Genomic DNA, 22,781 nt, shown 5'->3' with positions numbered 1-22,781 from the left:
TAAAGTCTTAGCCGTTCGACGGTGTGCACGCCCACTGAGAGTAGGTGTTAAAGGAGGCGCGGTTAAAACTTGACAAACCAGTGCCAAAAATGTAACAAAATCTTACAGGCATAATAATAATAATTATTATAATAAATACTGCATATATATTGATAATTCTGTAAAAAAAAAATCTAGAAAAAATGTTCTGTTTGAATCCTGTTTGAAGAACAGCAGCATTCATTTTAAATGAACTTTTTAATTGTCATATGTAATATATAATCTTATGCATCTAATTAAAATATTAAATTAAGAATATATTTAAATCAACAAAACAAGTAGTAAACGTAAAGTACATGTGTTACAATGTTTAGTAGCAACAGGTGAGAAAAGTGGCCTTTGTAGTAAAAAGCAGCTCAGGGATAGCATTCAAGAGTACCTTCTTATTCTGACATGACCTGTTTTGGATCCAGAGCAAACATTAGCAGTCTCCATCTTCTGATAGACAAATACTATACAGTCTATGGACAGATAACAGTTGAACATGTCCTCACTTTTTTATCTTGCACTGCCGATTTTGCATTTTATTGCGTGGACTTAGCTCGGACCCAACACAGTAGCCAGGTCGAACTATTGAAAGGTTTCCCTGAGCTGTTGAATAAAAAGTCAGACATCACATGGTACTGACCTGCAATATCTAAAATATACAGTAAAGTTGCATAATTGCATAATGTGACTTTAAAGGTCAGAGCTGTTTACAAAAAAAAGTTTGTACTGAGTTTTCTAAAAACTGTTTGCTGACAGTGAGATTATCACAACAAATCCTATCTACACTTTCTTTATTCTTTAATCAACTGATCGACTGATTGGTTTGTTTAATCTGATTGGAGTCTTTCTAAACATTTTGGAACTTCAGATGACAGCAAAAGTGAGGAAAGAATATAAAAGCATAAACTTTCCATCAGAGGACAGAAGGACAACCCGACGTCCCACACCGTGGGCCACATTATAGCAAAGACTTTGTGAGTCCTTGTGAACACTATTTTGTCCCAAAGAGGTTTGTCTGAGATCCAGAACAATTGTAGAACTAGAAAGAAGTCAATGCTAGCAGAGATGCAGCTCCTACTGCTTAAGGTGGAAGTGCGCCACAAACGGCAAGAGTTGAACATTTGGCTGAGGTGTGGTTTCCATCTGCTGTCTAAAATGTGGGCCATATTTTAGCCAAATATCGAATAAATATTGGAAAATTAAAGTTGGTCAGACCCAGGATCAAAGACGAAACCAACAACAATTGATTAGATGTACATTTTGTGAACCATATAAAATTGTTCACATTTGGTATTCAGAATATGGGATGCAACACAGCAAACCGTACTCCTGTATTAATTTTTGTCTGTTTTGCTCAACATTGGACTTAGAAATACCAAGATATTTAGAAATTATTTATTTCAATTTCTATTATCATACATTTAAATTAAAAATTAAACAAAGTAAAGTTGCATATATATAAACACAGCCAATATAAGCAAATGAAATATTTGTTGTTAAAAAACATATTAAAGTCAGTTTGGCAGCAGGTTAAGGAGACCAGTCACCATGGTTTCATGACATTCAGATGATAATGTCACAAGTCTGTGAGACAGATGCTGGATGACGTCTCAACATAAACACATCCCCGGTACCGAGAACCAAAGTGACGAGTTCCCAGGTCCATGACATGACTCCTATTCCTGTCAGAGTTTGACGTCTGGAGCTGAGCCACACCAAGAATGGAGTCCCACAAATGACCTTTGACCCACAACTGCACACAACAGGTACAGGTTAGCAATCACAGTGTTATCAGTGGGTCAATGTCTGAAAATAAATACCTGAATGGAGATGTTGATGTCGGGGTATCGTCTGTAGAAAATGGCTCTAAGGTTGAACTCAGGGTTTCCCTCTGCTTTGAACACCTGCGTCCTGATGGTATCACTCTCACACCGAACTATGGCGTAAACATCTGGAGCTGCAAACACAGAGAAACACAGAATCAAGTTAGGGTATCAGAGGAGCATTCACCAAGGGCTTGTCAAGATAATGAATAATAATTATCTTATTATTATAATTTCTGGCACTGAGCTAATCTCAAATGAACCAGGACCATGCATCACTATCGGCATATGTGTGAAAGTACCAGTAAAACTAAGGCTTTTGTATTTGTTTATAGCCCTGACCTTCCTCTTTGGGAGGGTTAAGTCCTGAAGCCCGGCGAAGGTGGACACTGGTCACCACCTTAGGCCGCGGTAGAAAACACTGGAAAGCAGATGATGAAGGCAAATCCTCTTTCAATTCCCTGGATGGAGAAAATGTTGCTCAGGTTTCAAGGAGGGAAAAAAGGGGAAATACTCTCTAAATTAAACTAAAGAAAACAATCTACAGTTGATGTTTGCATCAGATAAAACTGTTTTCATTACAACCATAATGAGTTTAAGTATATATATTTTATATAAGTGAAAAAAAAAGCGGTTTCAGTGTTTCTTTGTCAAGTCATTTTAAGGTTTAAAAAATTCAGTGGTTATCACAGTCTGGGTTAGAATAAACACCAGGTTAAAATATAAAGCAAAAATCGTATCAATCATCAAACCCTTGGAGGTCACAAACCTGAGTCTGATGCGGGAATGGGAAAAGACCCGTAACAGGAAGTGTCCTGGGACGCCTGGCAGGAAGGTTGTGGGCAGAACAACGTAGCGTCCAGCAGCAAACGTTGCTCTTAATGTTACACTGCGAGAGTCCATGTAGACGGAGCTGGCCGCCTGCTCCACCACACACTGCACCCGACTGCAGCGGTTCACCTCCACCTGAAGGCATGGCAACATTAAAGGAGCATTTATTTAAAATGAAAAAAAAAATTTGTCCCACAATGGGTGAGTCTTTACAGCCCATATGGGCTGCTGCAGGAGGCACCATTAAGTATGTGGTTGAAACTCATTAGGTGCCACATGGGATGTGCTATTAAGCATGTGGTTCCTCTGGGGCTAGTACCCAGGACCTATTGCACGTAAGGCAGATTTGTAAGCACGTGTGATAACCGCTACACTATAGAACAACTTAGTCGTAGTCTTTGCCCATATGTTTATTTATTTACTGTTATCTCACCTTCAGCACCTCAAAGCCAATAGGAAGGTTTTCTCCTCCTCCATCTTTCCGCTTTATCCTCCTGTCTTCCTGCTGCAGACAGATTAGCACCTCCTCATCTTTGGCTCTGATCTCAAACATGAACTAACAAGAAAAAGGAGGGTGAACCATCAGCCTTCCTGCAGTACCTTAGGCGTTTTATACGTTGACAAGCTCAAACAAACAATTTACTTTTACATATTGAATTAAAATGGACCTAATATGTTCAAAATGTTGATAACAAGCAGCAGTGTAGCATTTTAAAATGTTTGGTAGAATATAGCAAAACATTTGCTTAAAGTTTGTTCTAAATAATTTGCTAAGAGTTGTCCAAATTGTAAGTCATGTAAATACAAAGGCAAACAATGTTTAAAACATCCATAAAACGGACATGAACTTAAAGGTCAACAAAATGCAGCCAAAAAGACGGACAAAACATGAACTTGAAAAAGTTTAAAGGTCAACAAAATGCAGCCAAAAAGACGAGCTAAAAGGTAGCCATGCCCGTGAAAAGAAATTGCAAGAAGTTTAAGATCAATAGCTATAAGTTAGTCACAATGCTAACCAGGGTTAGCACATAAGTAGCTGAGTGTTAGCTAAATTACCTGTGGATTGTGCAGAAATGTCTCTCTGTGGTTGATGCAGCCTCCACACCGACTCCTTTTATCCACCTGAGCCTCCCATATCCCACCTTCATTATCTTCAAGGCCTTTTTTCACCTCTTTACCCCGCTCACACTTTCCCCTGTTTTGCTGATGACTCTCGCCCAGTCTGGCTTCCCTTCTCCTCCCCCTCTGCTCCATTCCTTCAGGCCGGATGTTGGGTTTACCCAGCGTCAGTGCATAGTTGTTGTGAAGGACAATGGAGGATGGGGATGAACCAGGGGAGGTGGGAGCTGGAGTCCACTCTCCGTAGCAACGCTCTTCTCTCCAGTGGGATTTAGGCCACAGCAGAGCTCTCTCCACCAGGCGACACACCACCACGTCTGTGAAGTAGCCACAGAAATCCTTGATGTCCATCCTGAACAAGATGGAAGAAACAGGAAGAAGCTGAAACACTGAATTTTGTTAGAACAAGTAAAAATAAAGTTATTAATTAAAGGGCAACAAACCAGAACTCTCCAACATCTCTCACTGTGAGACCCAACTTCTCTCTCTCTGCTCGACTCATCTGTTGCCACTCCTCTGACCTGCAGGGTGTGCACAAGACCAAATCACACTCAAAGGCAATAACAAAAAGGAAACTGTGTTTGAACTTCTAAGAAGTTTTCAAAGAATTATAATGACTGGTGCAGATGTAACAGTCAGAGGTTGAGGTAAAGTAAAATCTCTAATGTCAGCTGATTCATTCTGCAGCCTGAAATGTAATGGATATGGGTCAGTAATGGGATTTCAAGCATCTTTACCTCTGACTCCAGGCACCAGTCCAGTCTGAGGTTCCCCACGGGTTCCTCATACGCACCATAAAGATCCTGGACATTCCTCCTGACTTGGAGAACTTGTCCCCCAGCCTCAGTTTCCTCACAGCTGTAATGCCATAAGCATGTCCTCGCACTAGGCCACAGTCCAGCACTGATTCAACAGCTTCCCCCTCTGTTGGCTGACAGAGGTAATACACAAACGCACCTGTAACAAGACTGTAGCTTCAGGGTTGTTGTATTCTTCCAAGACAAGAGTTCTAACCCGTATAGAGCAGGTGATGAGGGCTTTGCCATCGTGAGCTTTGGCTAACGTCTGAAAGAATGCTCTCCTGTGGTCACTGTGAAGGCTGAGAGCCTCACGATCCAGGCTGAGGGACTCTGACACTCCACCCGTGAAGTCAATCAAGGCTTCCGCCGTGTTTCCTCCCTCCAGGGCCTCGTAGCACCCGTTCAGTCTAGAGCGTAGAGAAGGGTGATCCTCAAACTGAATCACTGAGTCTTAGCATAGTGTCTTACCTTAGTCCACACACATGTTCAATGTTGAGTGTATGGGTTTTTATTTTTATATCAAGTGTAACAGGTTCATAGAACATTTTTGCAATTTCATGCTAATGTTAGCTATTTTGTAGCTATTATTGATCTACTGTCAGGCTAATTTCTAAATGTCTCAGTAAGTTGGAAAAAAAATCTTCTGGGCTGATTAAATATCTTTTTCAGCTAAATATAGGGCTGTTCTGTTGGTAATTTGGGTACTTATTAGCATTTTAGCAAACTTTTATTATTTTGAATTGTTTAATGTTATCAGTTTTCATGCTATATTTCAGTTATCGTCCAGTTAAGCCTAAAGGGTTAGCTTAGCCAGTTAGCATCAGTTATCAGTTCACTTATATTTAACTTATCTTTTTCTCTCTTTTTTTTTTTTTTTTTTGCTTTTTGGTGTACTTTTGAGATACTATTGGTCTTATTTTTTATAAATTATTATAATTATATTATAATATAGTTTCACAGTATATTGCTGGCTTATTTATAAATGTCTGGATAACAGTGGAGAATTAGCAAATGTAGCTGAGGTCTGAGATTTAATTTCTTAAGCTGTTTTGGTTTAGAGACCAGCATGAACAAGCATGTTCCACTCACTTGGCGTAGGCCTTCTCCAACAGGGCACTCCAGAACTCTCGAGGAGTAGCTGAGCGACAGAACAGCAGTACACCGTCCTCATTAACCGGCAGACGGTCGTCCACAACAACGTCCACCCAACGACCAAATCTCCAAAATCTAAAATGAAAGATTCCAGCGTATTGGTCGATTCGTTTGGGGTTCCACTCCTGTTCCACATGGTCAGGAATGACCTGAGTGAAGAAGTCGAATAAGAGCAATGAAAAAAGAGCCAAAGATCAATCAAAACATTCAATAAGGTGAAGCGGATGTGAAGGAAAGTTCAACCTTCTTCCACAGAGATGGCTCAGATGCAAGGCAGGAAATAGCAGCCATCATCCAGCAGTTACCCAGACTGCCCTGGTAAAGGTCGCGGGTGCTGATGCCGTCAACAAACAGACGAGGGTCTTTACATATTTCCTTGATCAGTGAGAGAAGAAGTGACTATAATGTATTCATTTTTTTTAAGTCTTTGACCACAGACTGAAAAGGCTATTAAAGAACATTTATGATGGGTTATCAATTAGTGGTAACGTGGTGGCGGTAGTGGGGCTGTAACATGGTGTTTATATGTGGGTGTTTAATGCATCCACGTGTCATGAGCTGTGATACGTGAGTGAGCAGCAGTGAGAAGAGTCACAGTGTTTTATGAGCTGGTCCAGTGTCACTGCACTGCTGAGGAGACAGATCCAGTCTGAGTGGAGCTGTTGATCTCAGTCGGGACAGGGTCGGGTGACACACACACTGGGAAGGCTACACACTCTGTGGTCATAACCTCTTGTATGTAACTCTAATCCTTCTCTCAGTGGATATGGAGTTCATAAAAAAGCACACAAGTGCAAATGGGAGGTCGCCCAGATTGAGACATGACCAGCGAGGACAGCAAAAAGGGAGATGGAGTGGATTTTATGTTGCGTATGTGTGTGTGTCAACTAAAAGAGGCCACAGACGTCACAGAATCATCCAGTTCAGTGTTGCTAAGGGCTGATGAAAACCAGAGAGGAGCCACAGAATCATGACACCATTAACTCTCACTCTGCTCCAGGCTGAATCAGCATTTCTGAAGTCTCTGCCTTAACCCCAGTCCCATTCCACTGACCACTGACCACTGACCACTGACCACTGACCACTGACCACAGAAATATATAATCTATATTTTTGAACGGGTATGTCCGTGGGCATACTGCATTTTTAAAATTTCCATACATGCGTAAAATCCAATAAATGAAAACACACCTTAAATACACAGTCTATATACTGTATATGTATATATATTATTTGATTAGTTTTCAGCTGAATGCAAAATATTACTGTTGACGTCAGTTTGATATAAAACATAGTTTTACCAAATATAATGGTAGTTTATACTCCACGTCTGCAACAGAGTTTGATCATTTTATTAGGTATATTTTAATTGAGTCTTTTGCCATTACATTTGCTTAACTATGTTTGGAGTAGATGTAGTAGTATTCTGGAGACTTTGCTTCACAGATACTGAACTGTGTGGATCTGATAGCATCAGGCTCTGGTGGTTCTTTTTTTTCTTTTGTATATCTATGATGTGCAGTACTTCTTGATTCAGCACTTGCTAACAGAAGTTCTGGTAAATACTGTGAATTTATAGTCATGTACAAGATGATATAAGATTTTTGAAAAAAATAAAAATGTGTCTATAAAGCCCCGGTCATCAGTCTCTACTCTGACAGGCAGTGGGTGGACTGTAAATAACACGACCTTGGGTGTTCTTGTATTTATCTCACCATTAAAGGCCACACAGATAGATGTGGCTACAATATGTGCTAAAAACATCTGGGCTATTTAAACTACTGCTTCTCTGCTGCTCTTCCTAAACTCACGACTGCATATAAATACACACACACACACACACACATACAATACACATGTCCATCAGCGTGGGTCCTCCTCCTCCCCCCACTGTTGCACTGCTGACTTGTCCTGGAGGAGCTTAAATTAACCTAATTGAATGGAAATGTAACAAACTGAGAAGGAGACTGAATTTAGATGTGTTTAAAATAAACCCTGTTGTACTAGATTAGAGCGGAGTGATGCAGGACAGTGTCCAGACAATTTAGTTTGCTTTATATAATGTTGTCATGTTTGGGTCAATACCTTTTTGAACTAAATGTCAGCTAACTTCAACTGTTACTGTGGTTACCTACAGTTTTCTGGGTGTTCGACAGCATTTCCCCTATTTTGTATCTATTCCTCATGATTTTCTTTTAGTTTAGCTACTGTATATTTATTTAGATTTTATATATTACAGGGCTAACTTTTATTTTTTACCTTGCAAAAAAGCTGGTCCTGGATAACTTTTTAAAATTATTTGTATTATTTATTATTTTCTCCTCCATTTTGTAGCTAACTGTTACCTATCCATTCTTTAGGTAATATCAGCTGTATATTAACATTGACTTTAACTCTTTTATTTTTTTGCTTTGTCCAAGCTACATCTTAGCTTTCAATTGTAAACCAACTTGATAAATAAATAAATAAATAAAACGACATTTGTCAACAGCTTTGCGCTTCAGCATGTTAGTGTTTTTAGATACCACAGAAGCTTTCTTGATCTATTTTATTGTACTAACCTGCTGCAGAAATTAAAGTTGTTTTCAGGCAGTTTTAGACATTTTCCTGTCTGGTCCTAGTACTCTGTCCTCCCCTGTTACACACACTCACCCTGGGTCTCTTCCAGGCCAGCCCAGACGGCAGCTCCCTTTTGTAAAACAGCGACTGGGCCGTGGTGGGGAAGAGGGGGTCTTTAAAGAGAGCCCCTCGTCGCCGACAAGCTCGCCTCAGCTTGTGAAAGCTCTGACCCTGGAACTGAGTCATTCTCTCAGGCATTTTAGTCAAAGCTGAAAAAGCCTGGGAAAGGAAGGGAAATACAAGAAGAAGTTATTATGATTTATTATGAGAAATGTGATTTGTCCTTCCAGTCTGTTCTTCATAAATCTCACAGGCTGTCCGACCTCTGGGAAAGTGTTTGAGCAAAAATGAAAACTAAGGAAGGCTTTTAAAAATATTTTTGAATTTTTTTTAGTGCATTCTTCCATCAAATTTGTGATATTTACAGCTTTTTCTCTGCTCTCTGTAGTTTTCCTGCAGCTAATTTAATACATTCTTTCTGGATGTCAGGTTTTCAAACAATACAGAGAGAGAATTTATATTTTTCCCAGATTTCAGAGAAAACCTAATTTCCACCACAGTGTGTGTTTGTGTGTGTTATGGAGAAGGGTTAGTCTGAGGACTGCAGTAAGTAAGTCATCAGTGATATGAACTACTACTAAAGGGAAATGTTATGTATAGTCTTTATCATGTCTACATATTCTTTTAAAAAGCCATTAATCTGGTTAAACAGCTGCACAGGGAAGCCAAAACACTTTACCTTTGAGTCGGATTACAGCTTTATCCTCTTGCTTTTCGACTATTCCCTGAACTCCGGCAGTAGATCCAAATTCATGTCCTCCTTGGATCACGTAGGAAATCCTTCAGGGAATCCTCATTTCTTTTTAAAGACATCCACACAGCCTGTGTTGTGATAAATAGGCAGCACGTGTTCCTTCACTTCTTCTGGCTCAGAGTCAGCTGTTAGAAGCTGAAGTTGGCCGAGTGAGTCTGCAGCAATGTTTCCTTTTTTTCCGTCTTCCTTCCTTGGATTCCGTTGGGAATGTTGGAATCATCTCCGGCAGGTGTTCATGTAAAGACTCAGTCCAAAGAACCTGGAGAGAAACAGAAAGGTTGAAGGAAATTATTTATTTTAATTCAGCCAGTTCTGTGATGCTGCAGGACAAAGTCACGGTGTGATGTGAGCCCTGGGAAGTTCCCCAACAACCGTGTGTGTGTGTGTGTGTGTGCGTGTGTGTGTGTGTGTGTGTGTGTGTGTGCACAGAACCCTTACATAAACAGGTGGAGGATAAGATGGCCGCAGTAACTGTATCCACTTATACACAGACAAAAGATAGACAGTCACCAAGACAAAGACAGGTCACATAACACACACACACAGACACACACAAACACACACACACACAAACACAAACACACACACTGCAGTAGCAGTGGAAACCCTGTAACTGACACTATATCCTCTGACACCTGTGAGCTAAGAGCTCTACTGCAACATCAACTAATGTGTTTCCCAGGTGTGTGTGTTCGCGCGCATGTGTTAAAAAGCTAACTTTGTTAACATAAAAACAAAATTGTTGTATCATTTAAAATATTTCTATTCCCCAAGAATTGTATTTATTCTTGAATAGTTGGCTGTCGTTCTATTTTAGCTAAGGTTTGGTGACTTTAATTACTACTAAATTAGTTAAGAACATATCTCCACTATTCATGTTCAATTTCTGTTTTGTTTAACCTAGATTTTGCATTTTTTAGCTGAAAAACTAAACTTGAAGTTGATTATTTTTGTCTTTTAGTTAATTGTTGAATTTATGAAATATCGTATTTAATTTTTGAATACATTTGAATTTGCTATCACTACTGTATATGGTGTTTGTTTTTTTGTTATTTTTAAATCATTTTTGTATCTGTGTATTTGTGTGTGTGTGTGTGTGTACTTAACTGCAGTCCTCCCGTTGGTTAATAAGACCACTCTCCTCCTCTTATATCAACACAAATCTCCTCTCATTTGTACATGGCTACCTCCTGCCCTCTTCTCCTTCTCCGTCCTATCTCTGCACTCTCCTGTCCTCCTCTTTCTCCTCTCACTGAGGGACGGTCCGACAGTGTCTGTTTGTGGTCGCTGCTGACTCTGTCTCCTCTGTCACCTGAGAAACGAGGAGAAAGGTGACTCCTGTGTTAACCACTTCACTGCCATTGGCGTTGCTGTGTACACAAAGCAATGCACTAACATATATTATAGACAGGAGAAAGATAAATCTGAGTCATCAGACAAAATACAATTAAATGATGTGTGTTGAAACAATAACAGAAGTCATTTTTTTTAAAACCTGCAGTAGTAAAGCAAAGTGAATATTTGTTTTTGTTTTTACATTTACAGTTGTATAAAAATATACTGAATATTGGACGTAAAGTATTTTAAAATGTTCTAAAATGTTCTTTTTGACTAATGTTTGGGATGTTTAGTTTTTTGCTACAATTTTCAATGTTGATAAAATGATTTGGCTTCATATTGGGCTTTTGTTTTTTAAATTATTAACATCTTTTGACATATATATCTATGGTTAATAAAAAGCAATGTATAGCTAATTTTAGTATTTCCTGGCTAGTTTTATATAACTTTTTGCATGTTTTGCACTAACCGAAAAGGGACTTTTATTTAACCCAAATATTAAGCTCTTACTGCTGATACAGACTACTGTTTTAATTGGTGCTTGGATGTTTGGAAGGTGAAAACGTAAAAATCAGAAAAACCACAAAAACTTGGTCGAGTTCGACTTTTCTTCAATCGACATTTTTACCTGACATCCAAGAATCAGGCTGCGATTGCGCACGCGCAGCAGTGCGTCACTCTTAGGATGCATATGTGTCCTCTGTTGCGTATTTTTTCTTAAATCGCTGCTTTTGTTATGGTTTTTAAAGCAAACCGACGCAATGAATGTTAATAATCTGTTTCTGTGTTTAATTCTCGGTTTTGTCGCAGCGAGTGAAGACGAGAGACTGCCGAACAAATGCGAAGGTAGGAAGGAGTGAAATGTGTCAAGTTGTACTTTTTCACCGAGGAATTTAAAAAGTGAATGTTTCTTTATTGTTGATATTATGATTCTTATAAATATATATATCCGTCAGTGTGTAAGTTTCTGACAGTCGAGCTGCAGGATGCTCTGGAGAAGACCGGCCGCTCCAAAGAAGTTTTAGAAGTGGGAGAAGTCCTGGACACGGGAAAAAGGAAGAAGAAAATTAAATACAACACATCGTAAGTATTAGTGAAAAATAAAATAAAGACATTAAATATTGAAAGTAATTATGAGTCAGCAACGGAACTGACATTTGAGCATGGCACATATTTTACTAAGAACGTTTCAAATAATTTATTTTTTTATTTTTCAAAATAAAAGACCAGAGACGTTCAATAGGCAGTGGTCACTCGTCAGATTCTTTGCTTCACGCAGAAACATTTAAATTTAAATAGAGCATTTGAATAAACATTTAAGTACAAGATGGCTCTGAACTCCAGGCCGAAACGGAAAGTTCTAAAAACCTTATTTCTAACAAACTTCGATTTTATACTTTTTCATAGTCATGTCATACAGAAGCAGTTTTTTTTACATGTTTTTAAAACACAAAATTTCTCCTGACTCCACAGATTTTTCTTTAAAAATATCAATATTCTGTAATGATTCCAGGGAAACTCGTCTGACTGAGGCCATTGACAACATCTGTGAGCGCATCCTGCAGTACAGTGTTCACGCAGAGAGGCCTGGCAGCCTTCGATATGCCAAGGTAATGTTCTTTTGCTTTACAAGATCCGCTTTAAAAGTTATGCATTAAAGTAAGAGCTGCGTATTTGTTTTGAATTTTACTAGGGCGCCAGTCAGACCATGACAACTCTGAAGAACCTGGTCCACAAAGGAGTCAAGGTGGACCTGGGTCTGCCCTTTGAACTCTGGGACGAGCCTTCAGCAGAAGTGTCGGACATGAAAAAGCAGGTAGACAGTTTTGATCCAAAAACTAACCCATGTAAGGCCTCGAGACGTTATGTGATGGTTTGTCTGTTTGGACAGTGTGAGACGATGCTGGAAGAGTACGAGGAGGTGGTGGAGGACTGGTACTTCCATCACCAGGACCAGAGGCTGGAGAACTTTCTTTGTGAGCACCACATACTTAAAGCATCGGAACAAGGTAGTAGAAAAAAAAAATGCTATCAAATAAAATAGTGGTGACTGGTCGGTACTTCTACAGTACTTTTCTAGCCCTTAGAACATCTACAACAAAGCACTTTCATTGACTAGTTGAATAAGCCAAGTCACAACACATTGAAACACGTTTTGAGATTAAAATAACAGGAAAGTCTGCAGAAATATTTAACATGTCATGACATCACATATATGTTATAAAAAAGGGTGTAAGAACTTAACGACATGTTTGAATTGAAAATTAAGTTATTGTTGTTTTAAATTATTTCATAAAGTCGTGGTCACTTATTCCAACTTAAATCATCATCCTAAACTACAAGGTTGTGATTAAAATAAAAATCAAAAAATAAACAAAGAAGCAATTGTAAACATCTTGAATTTAACCTTGTTAAAATCTAAAACACGTCCGCCCTGTGTACCTGTGGTTACAAAGATTAAAAACAACTTTTAATCATCTGCTTTTCCAGTGAAAGACTCTCTCTTCTGTAGAGACCAAACCTCTTACTCAGTAGTATTTTCCTCTCTCTCTCTCTCTCTCTCTCTCTCTCTCTCTCTCAGAATGTCTAAAGGAGGTGTGGAAGGGAGACATGGGAAACAAGGGAGGAGCTGAGGAGGCGTCGAACAAGAGTGTGGAAGAGAAAGAAGAAGGCACAAAAACTCATGACGGATCAGAGCTTTGAAGAAATGAGAGAAAAAAAACAACTTCACATTTTATCTGTAAAACAAATACAAAGAGAAAATGTGACTTGATTTATTGATATTTTCAGTTTTATTAGTTTTTTTTAGGTTTTTTTAAGTTTGGAATTATGTGAACCTGAAGCCGTTACTGTTACCACATTTGAAAACAGTTTACATTTGGAGTTACATCAGTGTATGAAGAAGCTTTATGTAATAAATGACGTTATTTTTTATAATCTGTTGCACCTTTAGAAAACTTAACTCTTGTAACACTAGGGTTTGAAATCCAACTGTTAAATCTTGTGAAAATACCAATACATTTCTTCATGCGTAAAGAGTCTTTGGTACACTTTCTCGTGCAGTTTTGAATGCAGTATGTACAGGTTTCTGAATGAATAAAGTTGTTTTGTTTTTTTAATAACTTTACTCATGTGTTAGAAGATGTCAAGCTAAATTTTTTTTTTAAGTACAGATTTATTCCAAACAAAAATGTTTTCCTGTATTTGCAAACATGTGTGACTGAACGGAACAAACAAACCGAACACTGAACGACAACAGCAGTGCATTGTGGTTAAATGTCAGAGGATAATTTTGTATTGGACGTTGACATTTGCTAAGGATTTCATCTCAGACTAATATAAACACGTTTGCTAAGAACAGCGCCATCAAGTGGCTAATTCCGTTACATCCACTCTTTTCACATCAACTTCACTAAAATGAACTGTTGATTAATTCATAATGAACTCACGGAGGTGGTTATAGACGTGTTTACAACATTTAGAAATGAAAAAAAACACAAAGTACTATTTATTTCAGTATAAAATATTTGGTCTGAAGTCGTGCTTGGGTGTTATTGATCGGTGGGTACATTTTGGAAAGCGTTAGCTCTGTGTCTCCTCAGGAGGTGGGGGAACTTCATCTGGGAATCACTGTTCCCCAAGTGTTCACAAGTTATACATTATTGATTAGGATCAATGGATTTGGAAATGATGATTAAATTATACAAAATTACATAAAACATTCTGTGAATTTCAAAAAACATCTGCAGGTAATTATGATAGTAGCGTCGTCCAACAAAAGCACAGCACACCATAAGATGGGTTCGTGTTTGAACGACTCACCAACGTCGTCATATTTGTTGTCTTCCCCAGACTTAATCAGTCGACAATGGCTACTGGAATCCTCGTGATTATTGATAATGATGACGATTATGACTAGAACAACGTAAACAACTTGGATGGCTGGCTAATACACACAAATCCACTCACTTCCTGTGTCTGTAATTGAAGAATCTGATGCAGCTGTTTTACTGGCTTAACACGAAACAGACCCATCTTTCTTTATGTACGACAGAAATCTGCTCCAGGTTTCAGGGCCACAAACAATCTGACTAACGCCGTGGGTCTGGTACAATTCCCCAAAAAATATATTTATGTTTGACAATACAACCAAATAAGCTATCTAAGCACAGTAGCAATTTTAACTACTGGCCACCAGAGGCCAGTGACACACAAGATAATATACATTCAACAGTATTTAGTGTTTTTTTATATATATATTTATTAAGACGTTTAGACGTGGATATCTCGACAGAACGTGCTTACGTCAAATTTTCCTTCACCTTTTGTTAAAAATGTGTACACGTCATTATTTTAGTGGCCAATACCCGCTGTGTTTCAACGGAAATGCTTCAGTCTACAAGGTATTACTTTCAACAGCTTTTGGGGACAAAATGATGATGATGATGATGATGATGATGATGATGATTATTATTATTATTATTATTATTATTATTATTATTAATAGTTTCTTAACATGTCTATTATTATTTACAAAAAACAAAAAAGGACATTTTATTGAATCTATAAATACACATTTTCGAGTTGTGTTTAAAAGTAAAAAGTACATTAAAAAATCTTAGAACTGTATCTTAGAACCATGAAAGAACTATTATCAGGAGGACTTAGAAAATGTTAACGATCGGTCTATAAAATCAGTCTGTAAATTGAAGACCAATCCCCAGACACAAAACTATTTTTACCACTTTTTCTTTTCTAAATAAAGTGTTCATTTATTTATTCCTTGTGTTTTTAACACTGTAATGTTTTTTTACCGTATCACATTTATTTATTTAAACTTTTAAACAGTGTTGACTTTTATTCTTGTGTTCTAGATATATTTAGATGCCTCAAAAAGCTTCAAAACTAAATCCTGCCAGCTTGAATTCTTTTAAAGAATTGTTTTGGAAAGTCTACTGCATGAAATATATTTCCTTTAGTTTGAATAATTTTGACCCTGACTGTAACTTTCGTTGGTCTGGTTTATCTGCACTCATAAACTTTCTCTCTTCTTTTTTGTTTATGGTCACGCTTTAAAAAGTTTAGGAAAGCACTGATTTATTGGACGGTGTAGAGACAGAGGTCGTACATGTGGAAACACATGGCTATTCTTGGCTCAAGTGTCCCACCTTTGCAGATGTCTTCACTTAAATGACATAAATTTGTTTGGACACATTTTTGTCCTTATTTAAGGCAGTTTTTTAGCGTCCTCTCAGCGTGTGATTCATCTGAGCGATTATCTTCTGCTGTTTCATGTGAGTGAAAACTCCGCTCTGGAATCTGCTGTGGTTTTTCTCCATTGTTTCAGTATAAATTCACTGTTTACTGGTGATTTTTATTCTAATGTGCTACAGGAGGATCGTCTGCTCCTCATCTCCATGCAGCACTTGTCAGCACTGGTGCCAAGAGGAACAGTGAGTGTAGCATAGAAAAACAAAAACACTGCATTTTTATTCACGAAGACCTGGAGTATTTTCCTTGCTTCTATTATGCTGTTGTTGGATTTTTTGTTTTGTTTTTCTTAGTTTATTTCGCCAAAAAGTTCAGTCAACAGCCTCATTGCATCAAAACCCTTCATGTGGTTACCGTCACTAAACGGCATTGTTTTGTTTTTTTGAGGCAAATTTTTGTTCAGTTTTTCCAGACGTGACCCTTCAGGTCAATGAAAGAAAGACAAATGTTTTCTTTTTCAATTCAAATCAAATCTCCGTGTCTTTCCACTGTAAACACAAAAATCAGAGGAAACGTGATCTCCATGAATATCTGATCAGTGCTGTTGCTCTGCTCCAGTGAACTCATTCTGTTTGGTTTTAGAAGGACCGTGTAAAATATAAAACATAAATCTAAAAAAAAAAAAAGTATTTTTGGCAGGTCACAATTAAAAAAAGAAAACATTAATACCATATAGTGAAAACTGTACCAAAGGTCACACAGTGAGTAGAATGACAAACTAAAACAACTTTTAACAGAATTCTTTCTGCTGTGAAGTAGGGTGTACACTGTAATGTGAATGAAAAACGACTAAATGTTAGCTTGAAAATTGCCAAGTATTAGCCCGAAAAGTAAAAAAAAATCAATAGAAGCATATGCAAAGGAAAGCCAAAAAAACAAATTAGCTAAAATTGTTACATTTAATAACAATGACAACATTGTTCTTAGTGTAAAACAAATTAGCAAAAATTGTTACATTTAGTAACAATGACAACATTGTTCTTAGTGTATTTTTGTATCTTAAAGTTCCCCCAAATAACTAAAATGTACCAAAATAGCTAATGTGCCAAATAATTAATAACTCAAAGAAGCTGAAAGCTCAACAACAACGTAGAAAGAACATGTGAGGTGAGTTGAAGTAGCTAAAAGCTAACACAAATGTATAGTGGAGGCTCATAGCCTAAAAAGAATATAGAAACAATGGCCAAGTGTATTCGATACAATGGCTAAAGGTTAGTGGAGAAATAGTTGAAGTAGAAAAGACATTTGCCAGGACAAATACATTCTAGAAATGATCTGTTTGTTTTTTTTCAAACTTATTTCACAGGAGCAAAGGCTGAGCCTTTATGTGAATGAAATATTTTTCTAACCAGACAAAAAGTTATAAATAAACTTATCAAAGCAGTTAAGGCCATGAACAGTCCGTCGAACTGCCAGAGTTGGGCCCATGGGCCAGATCTTGGACATACCTGCAACAACAAGTAGAAATGTAGAAATGATTTTTCTTTTTTAAGAAATCTAACGGTTATACATCGACATTAATTTTAGTTCTTATGGTGCTATAAATATTTCCATTTTTCAGATTCTAATGCCAGTATCTGATAAGCCCTGTGCCATATTGTAACACTTTAAAGGTGTAAGTACGGCTCATCCATCAAACCTACGCCTACGTGTTGTGAAATCTGCTCTTATTCCGTCACGGTGGCTTAATGTTGACTTTTATAATCACACCTCGCTGCTATTTTCTTCTGATTATGATGTGCGTCTGAGCACGTTCCTGGCTGCAGGGCCCTCAGACTTTGGCAGCGCCGCACACCTGTCAGGGACCACCTGTTGAGTTTCATTAAACCAACACATTCTTATCTCATCTCAGCTCTGGCTCTCTGTTATCGATTAGCATTCGCGAGCAGGAAAAAGCTCGTGTCTGTGTTTTCATACAATATGGAAGCGTAAACGTGCCATTTCTCCCCTCAATTTTCTTTATTGCGTTTGTGCAGCGTCCAAGGATAGCATTTCCTTAGTGCACACACACACACACACACAAATAGACACACACAGAGCACACCTGGGGAAACATTCCTCGAGGGAAGTCATCAATCAGTTTTATGGCTTTCTCTGGGAAAGTTCCCTCCTTTCCAATCAAGCATCTTCCCTCTCTCTCTCTCTCTCTCTCTCTCTCTGCTTCATATTTCCATCTGTATCAGTTCTGCCTCACATCTGAGAACAATCCAGCACGCCCAATTAACTTCAACCATTATTCCTATTCCAGAGAGGCGTAATTGGAGCAAACTGCAGGGTGAGATCTCAGCCTGGACGGACGCTCCAAGACGAGGCTACTGCAACTGGCTTCTCTCTCCCCTCGTCTTCACTTTGGCTGCCAGTGCCAATAAACCTGAGCTGGAAGAAAAGACACGGCACGGAGAGAGGCTCCGTAACAAGCCCTGAAATGTAGCGTTGAGATTTGAGGTTTTAACTCATAACAGAACGAGTGTGGAGTTAGTTGGTGACCCACGACACCCACCACAGGACAGTGGTGGACGTAAAAACACACTTCTTTTCCACAAACACCACAACAAGGTGACATTTAGCAGTATCTGGGATTTGTGTGTAACTTTTTTATGTGATTTGTTCCATTTTTGTTCAACACAAACACCCAAATGTAATTCCAGCTTCAGCCTTTTCTGAAAATGTTAGCTGATTCTGAGAACCTTTTGTTATTTTATGTCTGGTATTAATTTCCCTCTATCCAGTCCATGGGACAAGGATTAGCTACCTGTGAGCTAATGTTAGCATCTCTGGCTACCTTTTCAATACTCTTTCGGGTTAGCACCATATACTGTATGTTTCAGGCTTTTTGTGGTTTATGTCAAGTGTAATTCTATTTCCTGCCTCTTTTATTTATTTTGCTAACATTAAGACATATATAGTATGTGATTGGAAAAGCCTTGCTCTGGCTGCTTTAAGCCACTGTGGCTAACCTTAAGCTACAGCATGTCTGGCTGATCTTTGGTCATCTATGTATATGGTATACCAACATCTGACATTTATCAGTCATCACAGATCATGTTTAAGGTGGACAGTGTGGGTTATTACGTCTGAAGTGGATTAGACCAGAGCAGCGTGGGGGTCGCCCAGATGGGGGACGGATGACGAGGTGTCCCAGTGATCATCCATTGAAATAATTCATAAAACATGAACACAGACTTTGAACATTCTGACTTATGTGAATGAGGGACAACTTCTCAGCTGAGAAAACTGCACAAAGACACCTGGACAGTCCACCGGTGTCTTCGGTCATGTGACACAGTCTGGCAGAGGTGAGCCGTGCGTCAGGCAGGATATGACTGCAGATCCCTCAGCTTCTCTCATGAGAGGAGACACCTCCCAGCTGGTCCTCTTACTTCACCTCCTCCTCTTCCACGTCTTCCTCCTCCTCCTCCTCCTTCTCCTACAGTCTTCCCCTGCGTGTTGCCCCCTCTCGGTAGGTTTGGAGACGCTTGATCTCCGGACACTTGCCGCGCTTCTCTCCATGACCAGGAGGCTCCAGAGGAAGCAGGAGGAGCAGAGGAGTCACTGGGACGCACATGGTGAGGATTTTGACACGAACGTTATTCTTGATTTTTCAAAATAAAACATTAACTGGAGTTAGAAGTTGCCCGGACTAATGCGGAGGTGGAACGGTTTCCTCTTTACGCGCCGTGCGTAAAGAGACGCAGCGATTGGACGACAAACTTACGGTCTTCTCTTGTTTTTCTTGTCGAAGGCAGGAAAAAGGAGGATAATTTATTGAAAATATAACTTGCAGTCGTTGCCCAACTTTGTCAAGTGGTGACGACATTGGGAAGTGAGGTCAGTTTGATGGAATAAATGAAAAAAAAAAAAAAAAAAACCGAGAAACGAGGCTGAAGTGTTGACGTCAGTATCATTTTAAATATAAAGATACATTTGTTAAGGTTGATTGCGTTAAGGCGTGTACTACGGTAATTATACAAATAACATACATGTGTAACTGCTGTTTGTTTAGTACGATAAAGGATTTGTACCACTTAAATATTATTAAAGCTTTTCTTCAAAACAAATAAATAAAATTACATTTAAAGTGGCATTTTCTCTTTTATCTAAAATAATTCAATAAAATCAATACTAGAATCAAAGTAGGAATATCGTATTTTTCTTTTTACGATTAATTCACTACATACTTCGTAATTAAGGGAGATTAATATGAACAGGACTTTCTGTCGGATTTTAAATGGCCTGAGGTTAAACATCATGATAATGTTTGTTGTTCATATGGAACTCGTCAGATTTTGGACTTTTTTGGAAATTAATATTATTCCTTAGGAATGAATTAGAATTCAGAAATCAAAATAACAAAGTGGGGGTGTCTTTTTCCTTTCCTTTAACTCCTAAATTAAAGTCATTTTGTCTATGAGGAGTGAGAAAAAGAAGTTATTTAGTTAGTAACTTTAAAAAACACTAAGCCCCCAAAAATCATTTGATTTAAAATTTGCAACTGAGAAAAAAAAGTCAGAACTCACTTTCTTTTCAGAATCTTGAGATTACTGTGGAATTTTAATATTTAAAAAATGTCTGATGGAAGACCTTTGAAAATAAATGAAAAAATCAATTTTGAACCTACAGTAAGTGCAGCAACTGAAGACATACATACATACATTTAATAAATTATTATATTTATTTATTTATTCTTTTTACTTTTTTGTTTTCTCGTGGGTCCTTTTATCATCACAATTGGGATTTTTTAGAAAGACATTTTAAAATGTTGGATTTTAAATGGATATTTTTAAACTTTTAATATAAATTATATATATGTATAAAAGATTGTAATACTTCAAAAAGAACGGAGAACAGGAAAGAAAACCATGTGACTGTAATTGATAAACCCTTAGATTAAGGTGTTTTTCTAACCAACAACTCAACCTCTACTGTTATCTTTACTTCAAGCCATATTGTTTATAAATCTCTACATAAAGTACTCTAACCTACAGATACCACATGTAGTAATTACACTTGGTGTTATTATTACAAATTATGAATCAGAGATTACAAGAAGCCTGTCAGTCAGACGGGGAAAATGACAAATGTTCAGTAAAAACCTCATTTATCAGCAGAACACAGCAACAACATCAGGCTCATTGATTCAGATTAGCCTGATTTATTTCCCACTCCACACGAAAACACATGTGAGTGATTACGATGCTGAAGTCAGCTCATAATTACACTCATGCTGTTTGATCCCACCGTGTGATAGATAGGAAAGCTCCCACTGTAAATATTATTCTTTCTCTCTCTCTGTAGCCCCGGGCTGGGGGTAATTCACTGCAGCCCAAAGAGGGCAATTAGCCGAGCAGAGTGGCTGAAAATGGGGCTTCGCTCTGAGATGCTGCCAAAGTCATCAGTTCAAAAAAAAAAAAGAGTCAACCTTTAAATGTAAAAAAAAAAGAAAGAAAGAAAAAATGCAAAACGGCCCGTGATGGTAGAGAGTGGAGAAATCTGTCACTTCACTTTTCAACTTTTTACCTTTTATTTGAGTTGTTTGGTTTTAGGGCATGACAAAAAGTCTCCTGTCAAAAGTCTTTTGAGAAGTCTTACGTTACAAGTATCTTCAGTCCTTAACAGTACAGTAAAAAAGTATTTTGACAAAAAACATTTTTCAATGACTTTGTCAAAAGTCTCCATAGAAAGTCTTATGTGGAGTGTATAATGTAAATGGTCTCAAGTCAAAAGTCAAAAGTTTCCGATGCAAAAGTCTTGTGTTAAAAGACGAGGTTTAAAATTGTTTTGAAAAGTCTGATGCCGTTAGCTTTGTGTGGCTTATGTCAAAAGTCTCCTGTGTCACGCACACTCCTGTGGTAGGTCTTGTGTGAACAGTCAAGTCTCAGAAGTTTGGTGTCAAAAGTCCCTCATTAAATGTCTAATGCCAAACATTTTATGTTTAGTCTTTAAATTTTATATCTCTGTTTCCTTTCCCTGAATGTCAACGTTGATGTTATTTTGGCTAACTGGCTTAGTTGTTTTGTTGTGTTTAGTTGTATACCGTGTACATAATTTTCTAATATTTAGCTGTAGTATATTATTGGTAGAAATGTTGACCATATGAGTCTATTTTTTAGCAAACTTTAAACTATATTGGTTTTATGCACCTCTCAGTTATCACTTAGCAGTGAACAGGTATAAAGGTCTTTTAGCCAAAGGTTCTGGCTTGTTCTTGTCCACCTGTTTTCACTGTATTCTGCTTTTAATGTTGCTAACCGTTAGCTAGTTTTTGCTGAATTGTTTCCATTATTAGGCATACTGTGGTTTAACAACAGTCACATCAGTTTGTGTTTTCTGTAGCACTGGCTTTAGGAGCCTGGTGAGCGCCCCCTAGAGTTTGCTGCAGTGAGCTTTTGCAGTTGAGTATATTTGAAGACAAGTTTTATAGTGTTTTTTAACAAAGAAATATACAATCTATAAGGTGAAGTGTTTTTGAGAAGTCTGTTAAAACTGTGCAGCTTGGAGTGGATCTACCACCAGTGGACCTAAAACCATGTGTTGTGCAGTAAATACATGTGTTGAAATGCAGCGGGTTTGTCTGAACGGCTCAGTGTCAACGCAGCTGAAGTTTATTAATGAAAGACAAAGCACTGAATGTCATTAGAACAGACTCTGTCGCTTGGTGTTTTGTTCTAATTTTACTCGTATTAGTCATAACTAACAGATGACAACTTCTTTAATTGTTACCGGAGAAGTTTCGGGGGGTGGCAGAGGGGTATTTAGTGACACAGGCTTGTGTGTGAATTTAATTACAGCCTCACTCACAATCTCCAGGCCTGATTTTTATTTCCATCCTGCCTGAGGTTCGTCCTTTTGGCTTCACTGCAACATCGGCCCTGCATCACAATGATTTCATTTCCATCTGTTTCTCAATATCACCACGCTGCTGCTGCTGCTGCTGCTGGTGCTGCTGCTGTTGTTGTTGCTTCTTTCTCCGTTTGCGCTGCCACCGAC

The 22,781-nt window shown here is 38.2% G+C and overlaps 3 protein-coding genes across 5 annotated transcripts in view; 2 read left to right on the top strand and 1 right to left on the bottom strand.

The window, feature by feature from the left end:
• Positions 1-237: 237 nt before the first annotated feature.
• On the bottom strand, positions 238-14,598 carry LOC103386843 (calpain-5). Of its 3 annotated transcripts, XM_025060293.1 has the most exons (15): positions 14,346-14,598; positions 10,293-10,497; positions 9,111-9,444; positions 8,405-8,590; positions 5,996-6,127; positions 5,690-5,901; positions 4,815-5,007; positions 4,538-4,731; positions 4,244-4,321; positions 3,738-4,152; positions 3,115-3,237; positions 2,620-2,816; positions 2,193-2,311; positions 1,848-1,984; positions 238-1,780 (listed from the first exon to the last, which is right to left on the bottom strand). In XM_025060293.1, exons 4-15 carry the CDS (start codon positions 8,567-8,569, stop codon positions 1,604-1,606), a joined length of 2,142 nt encoding a protein of 713 aa, XP_024916061.1. In that variant the 5' UTR covers positions 8,570-8,590; positions 9,111-9,444; positions 10,293-10,497; positions 14,346-14,598; the 3' UTR covers positions 238-1,603. The 3 variants fall into 3 exon arrangements, with proteins under 3 accessions (XP_024916061.1, XP_008319491.1, XP_024916069.1); XM_008321269.3 differs by lacking the exons at positions 10,293-10,497; positions 14,346-14,598 and having other exon boundaries at positions 9,111-10,259; XM_025060301.1 differs by lacking the exons at positions 9,111-9,444; positions 10,293-10,497; positions 14,346-14,598 and having other exon boundaries at positions 8,314-8,547.
• Positions 11,164-13,645, top strand: cnpy4 (canopy FGF signaling regulator 4). The gene is made up of 6 exons (XM_008321280.3): positions 11,164-11,369; positions 11,480-11,606; positions 12,037-12,133; positions 12,217-12,339; positions 12,415-12,532; positions 13,105-13,645. The coding sequence occupies exons 1-6, from the start codon at positions 11,285-11,287 to the stop codon at positions 13,224-13,226; spliced, it is 672 nt and encodes a 223-aa protein (XP_008319502.1). The 5' UTR covers positions 11,164-11,284; the 3' UTR covers positions 13,227-13,645.
• A 4,638-nt stretch (positions 14,599-19,236) lies between the features above and the next one.
• Positions 19,237-22,781, top strand: part of ntn5 (netrin 5) — a 20,587-nt gene continuing 17,042 nt past the window's right edge. Inside the window, exon 1 of the mRNA XM_025061631.1 lies at positions 19,237-19,360. The gene's annotated coding sequence lies outside the window, so the exon portion shown is untranslated. The remainder of the gene's footprint in view (positions 19,361-22,781) is intronic.

This window comes from Cynoglossus semilaevis, chromosome 1, assembly GCF_000523025.1.
Source record: "Cynoglossus semilaevis isolate Cse_v1.0 chromosome 1, Cse_v1.0, whole genome shotgun sequence".
Taxonomy (NCBI): Eukaryota; Metazoa; Chordata; class Actinopteri; order Pleuronectiformes; family Cynoglossidae; genus Cynoglossus; species Cynoglossus semilaevis.
The sequence above is the reverse complement of the archived record's forward strand: the minus strand, read 5'-3'. Positions and strand labels throughout refer to the sequence as shown.